Source organism: Jaculus jaculus, chromosome 7 (assembly GCF_020740685.1).
Source record: "Jaculus jaculus isolate mJacJac1 chromosome 7, mJacJac1.mat.Y.cur, whole genome shotgun sequence".
Taxonomy (NCBI): domain Eukaryota; kingdom Metazoa; phylum Chordata; class Mammalia; order Rodentia; family Dipodidae; genus Jaculus; species Jaculus jaculus.
Window position 1 is genome coordinate 137,907,076 of NC_059108.1, and position 13,897 is coordinate 137,920,972.

Below are 13,897 nucleotides of genomic sequence, written 5' to 3' on the forward strand. Positions count from 1 at the left end.
AAGAATTACTCCAAATCTTATGGAAATGGTCACTCTTTCCTTTTTATATGTATATATGGCCATCTCTTCTCCTTGTTATTCTCCCTTCATGTATGAAGTAATTTCTCCTAAGAGATATCTTTGGATGTGGTAATGCCTTTGCATGGTATAAGGTTCAGTTACCTTCCAACCAGGGTCATTAGTTTGTTTTCTTCTCAAAGACTCTGTCATTGTCACCAGTAATTGACAAGGAAGATTAATATTGTTTCCTTTTACTGGTGACTGTAAGGACAAAGGGAAGGTGAGAATTTTTCAATTCCCTGACATTTGGAAGTATTTCCTCTTAAAAGAGTAGATTTTGTAGCCTTGACCAATATAAGACCAATGATAAAAAAGACTGAAGATACTTGTAAAGCTGCAGTATAGGTAAGTCCATATGGTGGAGGCTGGTTCTACGAATTTTTCAAACACAGGTTAAATTGTAGGATTTTTCCTAGAGGAGCCTGTATTCAGTTTGATCATCTTCACATAAACTATGGTAATTGCTGGCAGTATGCCAGTCAAGTGCCCTGTGGGGGAAAAATTGGTAGAAACAAAATATGTTGTCAGGTTTGAAGATATTCCATGTGTTTATCATTGTGATGATTCTTTATAAATCTCATGTATATACCTTGCCAGGTTTTAACTATAAAGGGAGTCACATTTCCATTTGCACAAACTGTGACACCATATTCAAGTAGTAAATTAGTCTCCTCATGATATCCAATAGTTTTTTCTCAGAGCCCTCATATACCCAAGGTGATATTTTATCTGTGGTATTGTTTTGAGAACTACTACATTTTCCTTCCCTGCTATAATAGTTACTTATCCAGAGTCTCTTAAAAGCAGCTTGAGGAAGCTTATCATCTTTGTAAAAAAAAAAATCCATTTGCCATTCTATAAAGGATGCTATATTTTATTGACTCTTGCTCAAAATTGACTTATATCTGGTGATCGTATTTGCTTGACCTCTTTCTGTATTGACCATTGGCATTGGCCAAAGAATGATTATTAGTGGACATGATTCCAGAGGAACCTTGCAAAGGGGTTCTTCTGTGGGAATATCTCTTTAGAGTCCAGTTACGAAAGAAATTTAATTACGTTAAGGTTCCCATCCTATGAGAATGTCCACACTGGGGACAAAGAATCCACATGAGGATGAACCAGGGTCATAGTTGAGGTTCTAAACCTACATACTCTCTTCAGCCACTCCAAGGAAGTCGCTGAGTTTTGGGGGTTGGTATAGGCATTAATGAATAGCCTAAAAGTTACAGAATGGTGCTGGTCTTTTCATAATTTGGTATAATGTCTTTTTTTTTTTTTTTTTGCTTTCTGTTTTTGGGTTTTAGACTTTCTTAATAAGGCCTAAATAAAACTTCTTCCTCACCTATGACTCACATAATATCACTGAATAATATTGTTACTTTTATTACCCTTCTCTGTATCATGAGAGTGTTATGAGGGTTAATCTCCATTGTCAACTTGATTCAAAAACACCATGGAAGCAAATCCTTAGATACATCTATGAGGGATATTAGGCAAATAAAGGTAGGGAGACCCACCATAATGGTGGGTATCACTATCCTGTGGACTTAGGGTCCTGGACTACCTCAGAAGGAAAAAACTCTTTGCTCCCTTAATAGTTGATACAATGTGATGAACGGCTGCCTGCCCTTGCCTTCCTTGCCATGATAGATTGCCTCACTTGGAACTCTAAGCCAAAATGGAGCCTTCCACTCTAGTTGCTTTTATTAGGTATTGTTCTCACCAATGAGAAATTAACAAGTGCTAAGAGAATGTGTGGGAATAAGGGATCAGACTGATGTTATCTTTTCTGTATTCAGTTATCCATAATGACATTGTAGACCATTTTCCCTAATGGAATCTCTTCTTTAATTACCTGCCCACAAAATTAGACCTCCACAATTCTCCATGTACATTGAAGACCAAAAAAAAAAAAAAAAAGAAAGAGGCCATGGAGATGGTAGGTAGCTTGTGTTGGAAATTGACTTATGTAAGAATTAGAGCCCCAGTTACATATCTATTGTTCATTTTCCCTTTTAACTCTACAAATACATGCTGCATGTCCAGTGAAGAGATTGTTTTTTGATTTTTCGAGGTAGATTCTCTAGCCCAGGCTGACCTGAGATTCACTGTGGAGTTTCAGGGTGGCCTCAAACTCTCGGCAGTCCTCTTACCTCTGCCTGCTGAGTGCTGGGATTAAAGGCATGTGCCACCATGCCCAGTTTGGTATTTTTAATCTATATCTATTTGTTAGATGAAAAGATAATGGGCTCATGTAGGCAGACCACATTTCCTATTATGTTCTATGTCTTAATGAGAAAAAAAGATCCCATTTAACACCATTGTGACTGAAGGAAGAGCCATCTTGAGGACTTAGAAACTGATTTAGATAAAACTTTTAGATTGCAGGTGCTTTGAAATTGATAATAAATGAATGTAAGCAGAAAATATGAAAAAATTAATCCTCCTCAATGGATTAATTTCATGGGGAGAGCTGACTTTAGGCATAACACATTCTAGGAGTTAAAAACAGTTTATCCTGCAATGAACTTTAATTATATTTATTTCTCTTTTCATGTGATACCATATGCCCTCATTAGATTCAAACATATATCTTACTTTATTTGTGCCACAGAAGGTAATGAGCATCTAGTTTTAAAAATTTAAGCAAAAGTCCAGGTCTGACTTTTATTAACCTTAATTAGGTTACACAATCATAAGGTGGTTAGTGGTCCAGATCAGAAGCCTATATTCTGTTCTAGAATTTCAACTGAACCTTTGAGGTGGGGATATTAATATGTTAAATTAAAACTACTTTAAGCAGGCTACAAAGATAAATATCTACTATAGAGGAAGAGTTCATGATGACAATTTCTTTTCCAAAATTACAATTATAGGATATTCTATAATTTTTTTCCTATATTCACTTCATGAATCTTTGGATGACAGGGAATAGCCAGAGGGAAGACACATTGGAATTCAATGTAATGATGTCTAATAGTGCCAGTCCACAAAATCCTATATTCACAAATGCTTCACAGCTGTCTTCTGTAGTCAAAAAGGCCTCTTTCTATCCTTGACTCATCAAGGTTTAGATTATTTGTTTCTAGTGCCACACACAGCACAAATGAATGCATGATTCCTTTAATGAGAGACAAAATATAAGGATTTGTATTATCCCATTGTTCTCTTACCCTATTTCCTGGATCCAAGTTGGATGAATTCAAAGCTCTGACCCTTTTCTTTAATATTTTAATTGTGATGAAGCATGGAATAACCAGCTGGCAGCCACTTCTTCCCCAGAAGGCAGTTCACCTGTCAGCTACACAACAGTTAACCCACGGTCTAAGCTGAACAATGAAGTCAAATTTGTCCAGGAAAGAGTCCAAGTCTTTGTAATGATTCTCTTTTATGGTTTAGGATTCTGGTCTACCACCTGTGATTATTAATAAACAAAGAAGATCATATTATGTAAATCTATGTTTGCTGGGGTAGATGAGGGAAGATAATATGATGAGCATCTTTTGCTAGTCCATACTGCATTTCCCTTTGAGATAAGAATAATGACACTTAGAATATCCTTTCTGAACATTATCCACCTCTTGCTTCTAGTAATATAAGATGGAGCTATGCTCTACTGCAGTGAAGAGACCTTAACAAGATCAAACATTATAAGCATATTCTGTTTTTTTTGACCATGGTGGTTAATGTAACATTGGACATAGGATCTAATTTGTACTAATGACAGAATTTTTTTTTATAACAAATGCTGTAAGAGTGTACTATTCTTGCAGATTACAGAGTGAAGAAGTTGAAATCCTTTAGAGAACTACGACTTTATAGATGATCTAAACAAGAGTGATGAGAGTATGAAATAAAATAAAGTTATGAAATGGAAGATAAAGACTTAAGGTCTTATGGCATCATTTAAATCCCTAGATTCAAGTATGCTAGAAGCAAACTTTTTGTATACAAAGGCGATTAATTTCTTCTTTTGACTTCAACTAATTTGGAAGCTTAAGTTGCCTCCCAATGAAGTTCAAGTGGCAATCCCCAACTTCCTTCCATTTTAGACTGCTCATGTGATTCAGGCACTAGGGAAATAATGTGGAGATAAGTAAATCCAATGTGGGTCCATATGGAATTTAGATTTATTTTGGCACTTAATATCACAATATACAGCTCCATCTTATCACATTTAATCAATTGTCCATTGTATTCTGGGTTTCATTAATATTTTTTCATGATTAGTTCATGTAGGTATTTCAACATATAAGTCTAATCTTGCCACTAGTTCTTTGGCAATTCCTCATACAGGTCAAATCCAGATACCATAGCTTTTTTCCTCATCAGGCACTATAATTTCCCTTTCTCTCTCACTGTCATCTCTTCCACTTTGTCTACCACCTTTTACCCATATTATTGCTCTTTGAGTTAAGTTTTAAAGTAGCTTCCTTTCTTAATCTCTCATTTCTAGTTTACATGATCCGTGATCACAGTGTCATATCCTAACACTTAGACAGTGGAAGATGCAATTCTACCAGTATATTGTCCACACTAGCTATATGTGCTTATCTTATTTGGGCCAAAACCATGACTATCTCATTCTTCATTATGGTTAGAGAACTTCTCCCTCCAGGATACTGGCTGTAGTATTGTGTAGAGATTGATAGAAAGCAACTACAGATTAATTTTAGGCATGTGAGTTGACTATACTAAGTGATATTAATTGAAATAATTGTCATAAGAGACATATATGTATATTTTGAATACATATTGATTTAAATAAATTAATGCATGATAAATATATAATGAACTGTCATGCAGCATATATAAAGTAACACATGCACAGTTGGAGATAATATGTTTCAACAAATCTATTTGAGGACCTGTCATTTTGCAGTAAGCACTGCTCTAGAAAGGTGGGACTACTGCAGTGAATATAATAATTAGGGTCTCTGTCTGTTTGAAATTTATACTTCAGTGAGAAAGATGGGCCATCTAATTGGAAAACAAACCCCCAAAACATATTAAGTGAGTGAATAACTAGGATAAGAGTGTTATTCATTATATAAAATAATGAGAAGTCTCTCTCCAAGAAGGCCACATTTGGGCTGAAATTCAAATAATAAGAACAGGCCAATTAGATCCAGGGTACTAGGGGAAGAAGAAGATAGTATCCAAGAAGACAGGAGAGAGAGATTAAGACTCAGGGTCTTGAGGTAAAAATGAGCATGACATGTAAATAATTTATTCTAAGTATGAAGAGAAGCAAATGAGGTTTTAAGCAGATCAACAACAAAATCAGATTCATATTGTAAAATGTCACGCACATGATTGGTTTACTGTGGTAGTTAATACTGCCAACTTGATGGGAGTTTAGAATCACCATGGAAACAAATCCTGGGCATGTCAGGAAAGTAGTTTCTAAGGTAAAATGAGGGTGTAGAAGCCTACCATAACTGTGGGTGGCACTATTCCATAGGCTGGGCTCCTGGACTGAATAAAAACATAAAAGCAAGGTGAGCATCAGCTTGTATCACTCTCTGCTTCCCAAATTGTGGAGGCTATGTGACCACCTGCTTCAAGCTCCTGCCACCATGACTTTACATTAATGGATAGCAACCTGGGACTATGAGACAAAATAACCCCTTCCTTCCTCAATTTGTTTTTGTCAGCTATTTAGTCACAGCAGTGAGTAAAATAACTAGTAGGACTACTCAGAACCCACAGGTCTGACTGAATTTATTTTTTAGCCTATAAGCAATTTTTATAGTTTACTTTTTATAGTTAAAAAATGGAAGTAAATGGACTCTCCTTTGAATAATTGACATTATTGCTATATAAGTCCTCTACAGTTAAAACAAACCTCAGGATTCAATGTCACCACCCCTTATAATCAGGTTGATGAACTGTGACTAAAAACCATCTAAAGTGCTTCCCCCTGTTCTCGCCAAGCTTCTATGAGCTCAGACATGCTGGATACACATTGGTGAGGATGGGATGGAGTCCTGAAAATGGAATAGCCAGCAGTGGCAGGAGAAGTGCCAACTTGCTTTTGGCCTCTTCAGTCTGGAGAGCCAAATAACTCAGGGGCTGAGCAATTGTTCTCTACACATGGTTTGCTACTAATTGTACCATGGAAGAGCACTGGCACACCTGGTGTCTTTTTGCGGTTCATACTAGACAATATAAGACAGGAAATATTCCTAAAGGGCATCCGTTATAGCATCTTTGTGACAGTGCCAGTCCCTTAACCTCTATAGACTGAGCTGGTGAGATGTTTCCATTTAACACCATCCTCTGATGCTTTTGTTAGAGTAGGTCCTGAAGAAAACCTTTTGAGACCAGAGGAGAATACCCTCAGGAAATCTGTCCTCATAGGCTTCCACTCTGTTAATAAATGGAGTCTAGTATGTAGATGACAGCACCATTAAGTTAAAAGCTGAGGAAAAGCATTTGGGGTTTTGGGTTCTGCAATACCCTCAAAATAGCACCTTTCCCCCATGTATGTTTTGAACTGTTGGAAACAAAAAGGGGACACAAATGGAGAATAGAGTGTGATCCTCTAACAGTTGGCCTATGTGAGAGCTTGCATTCCCAATATATGACTGGCTTCAGCTCTACATCTTACAGCACTGGGGGCATGGGGAGGAGGAAGACGATCTGGCCCCAGGGGAAGCACAGAGGGCCTTGTTGGATGGGAAGGTGAAAAAGCACCCTTTCAGGATGTGTGGGTCACAGTCATCCTTCAGGTAAGTCTGCATCTCTTGGGCCAGTGCTGGAAGAAGCAGAGGGAACTCTTGGCCTAATATAGGTCACTCCATAGAGAGGAATTATCCGAAGCTAGGCAGTAAGAATCCTCCTCAATGTTAGGATGGAAGTTTGAGCCACACTAATGAGTTAGGATAGCCACTGTAGATTAAAATAGGCAGCAAAGTATTGAGAATTCCTTTGTTGTTAATGGTATATTTCAAAATAGCGAGTAGAGATGATTTTGAATGTTTTTGACAGGAAGCAACGATGTGTTTGAGCTGATGACTATATTAACTACCCTATTTGGTTATTGAAGAGTATTGAAGTATCACATAGTATTTCACACATATAGATGTATACACAATTATCTTATGTCACTTAAGAAACTTAAGAATATAGGTAGACAATAAAAGGGGGAAATAATGTAATGATGTTCATGAATCCAATGCCCAACACAGATAATATGGATATGGGAAACAGTTAAATGGAAAAATGGGGGAATCATGAGAGTTTCTGTATAGCAGCATGTGACAGTGATGTCTCCCTTGGGTAATGTATGGAGCATATGAATATAATACCTAGTCATTACATTTCATTAATTCACTGGAATTTTAGTGAATTACTGAAGGATAAAATGGAAGGTTGGAATGATAGCTGATTGAGGGTTTTATTTGTTGTCATAATTTTAACCTTTTACTTTTGTGATCTTTACTTGAGGAAGATTCTGCCCCCTCTTGGATTGGGATGCATGGTTACAGTAAATGAACACATGGAGAATCACACTGGGATTTTAATCCTAAGTAAATAAGAATCTTTTGATGTACAATGACAAGTGTCCACATAGGTCGGATATGAGTGTTTGTGGAACTCTACTAGCTCACCTTCTTCTCAGACCTATGGGAGGATTCTTAATGGTTTTACCTGTGTGCTATCACAGGATTTCTTCTCTTTAGGAAATATTGATATAATTGTATTGACTAATCAGATGTTTTTTGTCTAATCCCATGCCCTTGATCTCATGAAATTCCTTCTGTGCATATGTATATAGCCCGATTGGATAATTCCTGTTACCTATCTGCTACAGACTCTGCTCATTAAGGCTCTTTTCTCTACTCACATCTGACCCATAACCTAAGCTTAACCCAGCAAGACTTTGAGCATTTGCTTACCACATTTGGAGACCAAGTTAATTCTGATGTTGGGGTGGGGCAGCCATGACAAGAGCAAGAGAATGCATGTGGCAGAAGAGGCATCCCAGTAAGCTTTTGTTGCTTCGTTTCTGGTTTCATTATCTAGAATTCTTACTTTCTACTGTTTGCAAGTCTGATCTCCTGGCACCCATTTAGTGATGTGTGCCTGCTTACAGCTATGCCAAAGTCTGCAAATAAATCAGCTGTGACTTCAGACCCTTAGATTAGAAGTCAGGTTTTTCTTGATAATAAGAACCCTCTCTGACCTCTTTTGAAGACCTTAAGAAGAAAGTGATTCAAAACTAAAATCTCCCCCATATGAAAATGAATCTTTCATAGGCCTGCCAGTGCATTTAATATTTATTCTGTGCCTGTTATTTTCTAGGCTCTGAGGCATAAAGATAAAAAGTAAAATGTGTGGTAGTCTGTATGCTCTTGGATCTTAGAATGGAAGTAACAAGACAGTTTATGAAATTTGGCAAATAAATGTGAAGCTACAAATATGAAAAAAAGTATCAAGAAAAACATCAGCAAGAGTGGTGTATACCTGTAATCTCAGCATTTGGGAGGAAGGGGTATCAGGAGTTCAAGGCCATCCTTGACTACATAGTAAATTTGGCTTATAGCCTGGGCTATGTGAAACACTATCTCTAAAATTCCAAAACAACTACAAAGGGCAAAAACAATGATGTCATGGGAAATAACATTGGCTGGAAGCGATTAAACTAATTTGAGGAATCAGAGAAGTTTTCTTCTGTGGGAATGAGGACAGAATCAATAATCAGAGAAAGGAAAGGAACAAGAAGCCTATGACCTTTTGACTAGGCATTAAAAATATATCATATTGCACCTTTTAAAATGGCAGGGTAGAAAACATATTCAGCCATCGTGGGTAGTTTGAATGAAAATATCCCCCATAGCCTCATGTGTTTGTGATTCAGCTTCTTCATTTCCAGCTAGTGGTGATGTGGGAGACGGGTCTTGCTGGAGGTTTGTCACTGGGGTGGAGCTTGGGGCCTATTCACCCAGTACCATGCCACGTATTTAGACTACTTTGTTGTGTGTGCTATGCTTCCCCTGCCGAGGTGGAGCTTCCCTTCAAAACCGTAAGCCAAGTAAACACTTTCCTCCCATAAGCTGCTTCTAACTGGATGTTTTATACCAGCAACAAGAATGGAACTACAATAGTCATTATTTTCTGTAATTAACTCCAGGGCAACTAATCAGATGGTATCTATTTGTTAAGAAGGGGGTCTTCTGCTCCATGCATTTGAAATTATGTATTAGAGAATGAGAGACTAGGTGTGTTACCTATGTGAATAATAATAAAAAGAAATGGAGCATGATGGTTTACTGAAGTTTTCTTCCATCACTAGAGTTGACTGAAACATTAGAAACTACCTAAAAAGAGAAAGACGTTCAAAAGTTTGAAACTGGGGTTGCAAAAGAATCATGGAAGGTAATGAAGACGATACTCTTGAATAATTTTGCTCTCACTAGAAGGAAAAAAAAACATCACAAGGATATTTCTGAGAAAAACAATATGCTCAATGTTATGTTTAGTGAAATTTCACACATGTCTAATGTGGCTAAATCATTTGTGGATTGGCCAGGCAATAGAAGAGAAGCATGTGGCTCAGAGAGAAACAAGACAGGCAACGACTGTCCACTGCAAACTGTTGGAACAATTCTAAAAACACCACATTTACGTAGTTTTGCTCAGTTTACAAAGCACGTAACAACATTATTTTACTTAATTTTCAAATATTCCCCAGAAGGTAAAGGGTTAAATAACTTGCCCTTATGCTAAGAATTACTAAGTAGAGCACAAGATAAGAAGTTGGTCTTGCTCTTTTCCAGTTGGAACCATGAAGGGTGCAGAAGAGAAGGAAAAGAAGGTTCCTGCTGTGCCAGAAACTCATAAGAAAAAGCGAAGGAATTTCACAGAGTTGAAGGTGAAGCGCCTGAGGAGGAAGTTTGCCCAGAAGACACTTCGAAGGGCAAGGAGGAAGCTTATCTATGAAAAGGCTAAGCACTACCACAAGGAATACAGGCAGATGTACAGAACTGAGATCCACATGGCTAGGATGGCCAGGAAAGCTGGAAACTTCTATGTACCTGCAGAACCCAAACTAGCCTTTGTCGTCAGAATCAGAGGTATCAATGGTGTGAGCCCAAAGGTCCGCAAAGTGTTGCAGCTTCTTCGCCTTCGCCAGATCTTCAATGGCACCTTTGTAAAACTCAACAAGGCTTCCATTAACATGCTGAGGATTGTGGAGCCATATATTGCATGGGGCTACCCAAACCTGAAGTCAGTAAATGAGCTAATCTACAAGCGTGGCTATGGCAAAATCCGTAAGAAGCGAATTGCTTTGACAGATAACGCTCTGATGGCTCGATCTCTTGGTAAATATGGCATCATCTACATGGAAGATCTGATTCATGAGATCTATACTGTGGGGAAACACTTCAAGGAAGCAAATAGCTTCCTGTGGCCCTTCAAGCTGTCCTCTCCACGAGGTGGAATGAAGAAAAAGACAACCCATTTTGTGGAAGGTGGAGATGCTGGCAACAGAGAAGACCAGATCAATAGGCTTATTAGAAGAATGAACTAAGGTATCTACCACGGTATTTTTGTACTATGGTCACTTAATAAACATTGACTGCTGTCAAAAAAAAAGAAGTTGGTCTTCTCGCTGGCGTTCTGTGAAGCAGATCACAGGTTCAACTGAACTCATCTTTCCCTTGTGTGCTTCACATTTGAAAATTCAGCAGGAAAGATTTTATCAAACTTGCTGGTATATCTAAACCAATGTGGTTGAACCCCCCACTAGTAAGGAATTTGAGATGTTTGGCCTGAGCTTGAGTTGTCTTATGAAAGAAAAAAAAAGAAGGAAGTTACAAATGTGGTTTATGAGCTGTCTTTATATTGCTTTCAGAAGGATAGACTGAATTTTGCAAAGTAGTTTAGATATAATGAAGATAGAGATCAAGACTTTAAATTTCATGAACTCTATGCCTTCAACAGTCATCAGACTATGGGATTATTGGAAGATGCCAAAATAAAATATAATAACTAAGTTTTTATGAAAAAGCAGTTTGACAAATACCTTCTTTCCTAAACCAAATCAACAAGTTATGTTAACATAAAGAACTGTTTATAATGGTTCTCCACACATTCTGATTGACATTAAAAAACCAAACCCAAAACACTTAAAACAGTTGGCGAAGGGAGATCAAGAGCAGCATGGATTAATTCAAGTATGTATCTTCATCCATTTTCAAATGTTTGTCCTCACTCTGCCCTTATTTTCCAGTGTTAAAGTGTAATTGGTACAATAGAGACTCTGCTGTGGGGTGGAGATGAAACCATGTTGTCAGAAAAGATTCGTGAACTTTGAATTGGGATTTCTGTTTGTGCAGCTGCCTTTGATGGGGCAACTCTACAGGAACATCAATCACTGAGCAAAATGCCATACTTGGGAAAGCTAAATTTTAAAAGGAAATGCTTTAATAAGCCACAATATCCTGGAATTTTACAGGGACAGACGTGGGGTACAGTACTCTTGAAGTTTTTGGCTCAAATTGAGTCATTTCTTTATTCGAAACAATCTCAAAGATTCCTGAAAATAACTCATTGTGCCAAGTATTAATATTTATACTAATTTTTGTTTATACTTGAAATCAGGTTATAACCAATTCACTTGCCAATTTAAATTTGTTATCTGTTTTGATATTTCTTGAGTTAAAATTGTTGGTATATAACCCATAAAAATTAGAGGAACCCAAAAATATGAGTTCCTAATCATGTGATTCACTAGAGCACCCGACATGAAAGCATTTATGCAATATCTCATTGTTAGCTCTTTGTGAAATGCTTAACACCATTGCTTCGTCTTTTTAATTTCTTTAAATATTTTTTCAAAAACTTAATGGGATATACAAATGTAGGTACCATTCATTTTTTTTTTTTTAAGAATAACAAGTAAACAAATGTGTGACACTGTATTTTACTGACCATTTCCTGCTTTAGGAAATATTTACTAAATATCTATATTCTCTATGTGAAGGACTATTATGATGTTTATATTAAAAAAAACACATAAAATACCTGGCCTCCTGGAGTTTACAATGAGCAACACATAAATAAAATGCCTAGTTGGGGGCTAGAAGGTGCTTGTCTGCAAAAGCCTAATGACCAGGGTTTGATTCCCTGGTATCCACATAAAGTCAGATGCAGAGAGTAACTGACGCACACGCATCTGCAGTTCATTTGCAGTGGCTGGAGGCCCTGGCATGCACATATTTTTTTTCCTCTGCCTCCCTGAAAATAAATGAATAAAATATTTTTTAAATATATATTATGTCAGGTCATCATATTATACTTTCTCATTGCTATAAACAAATAGAAACAACTTAAAGAAGGATAAACAGTATATTCTGTCTTAGAATTTGAAGGGAATACATTTTCTCTTGATGGGCAAGACTTGGCATCAGGAATAATAGGCTGGCTGGCTGAATTGCAGCACAGTCAGGAAACAGAAGACAAACAAGAAGTGGGGCTAGGATATGAAATCTTAAGGCCCACCCCCAGTGACCAACTTCCTCCAGCAAGGCTCCACCTCCTAAAGATTACAGACAGTTCCACTAGTTGAGGACCAAGTGTTTAAGCACATAGTCCATTGGGTGGAGGGGGATTTTACATTCAAACAAGCTAAGGGAGGAAAGTACAGCCACCCAAGGGGAATTTCCAATTTCAAATAGCATCTCCAAGAAGGATTTGAAAAAGAGGCAAGCAGTGATTCATTTGGATATTTGACGGAGAAAGAGTACCTTGGTGAGGTGGTTAATTTCTGTTGTCAACTTTACCTGATTAGGAAATCACAGACATTCCTCTTGGTTGGGCCTCTGAGGTTTCTTCCAGGAAGGATTAACTGAAGGAGGAAATTCTTTAGCAGAGTGAGCCCCCTTCTCTCAGAGTGGGTGGCCCCAGAGAGGGTGGAGGGCTTCATGCAAGGAAGCTCAGCTTCAGGAGAAAAGAGCCCCTTCTTCCCACCTTGCTGCGGGCGCTGCTTGCTGGCAAGTGCTTTCACTTGCACATACATCTATCCTGTTTGGCTGTCTTGCCTTGGCATTGGAAGCAAGTATCCTTAGCCTTCCAGCATGGACTGAAGTCCAGTGACTCTCTAGGAAGCCTTCAGGCTTTCAGTGCAGGGATTGGGACTAAGACATCCAGCCACAGTGGACAGAGCAGCTACCAGGTTCTTTGACAAGCCTGTAGACTGCTACTGTTGGACTTTCTTAAGGTAATCCAATCATTTCCCTTTTTGATACAATTCACTCAATCTGTTCTGTTCCTCTAGAGATCCCTGACTAATACCCCTGGTCAAAGTGAATAATAGCAGGTGGAAAAAAGCCTCTATTTGTGTATGTGTAGCATGTTACAGGAACAGTGAGGAGATGAATGTGCCTGAGCTGCTTTGGGGCGGAGAGTAGAGCAGATGCAGATACGTGATTGGAAGAGGTCGAGGAAATGGAGAGCCTCAGGTCATTGGACAGAATTTGACTTTTACTGTTGGTGAGATTAGATCTTTAGTATAATATTTGTATTCATAAAAGAATTCAGATAGCACTTGTAACATTAGAACTTGATCCTAAAACAAAACATATTAAGCTCTATAATACTTTCGTGAATACATTTATTGGTGGCAACATTTCTACTGGGATTTATCTTTAGGTGATGAAACTTAGTTTTTAAATATTTTAAATGCCCCAGGAAAGAAAATTTCCATAGAAAAGATCAACAAATTCTTTTTATAAAAGAATGGATTTTTAGCTTATTGGTTATATAAGTTTTGATTTTCCATATTATTTTTTTCCTAGGTTAAATATACTTTTTATTCAGGATG

At 37.7% G+C, this 13,897-nt stretch overlaps 1 protein-coding gene across 1 annotated transcript; it reads left to right on the forward strand.

Moving 5' to 3' along the window:
• Positions 1-9,856: 9,856 nt before the first annotated feature.
• LOC101598920 (60S ribosomal protein L7-like) lies at positions 9,857-10,654 on the forward strand. Its single transcript, XM_045154933.1, has one exon. It carries the CDS (start codon positions 9,857-9,859, stop codon positions 10,601-10,603), a length of 747 nt encoding a protein of 248 aa, XP_045010868.1. The 3' UTR covers positions 10,604-10,654.
• The last annotated feature ends 3,243 nt before the right edge of the window (positions 10,655-13,897 follow it).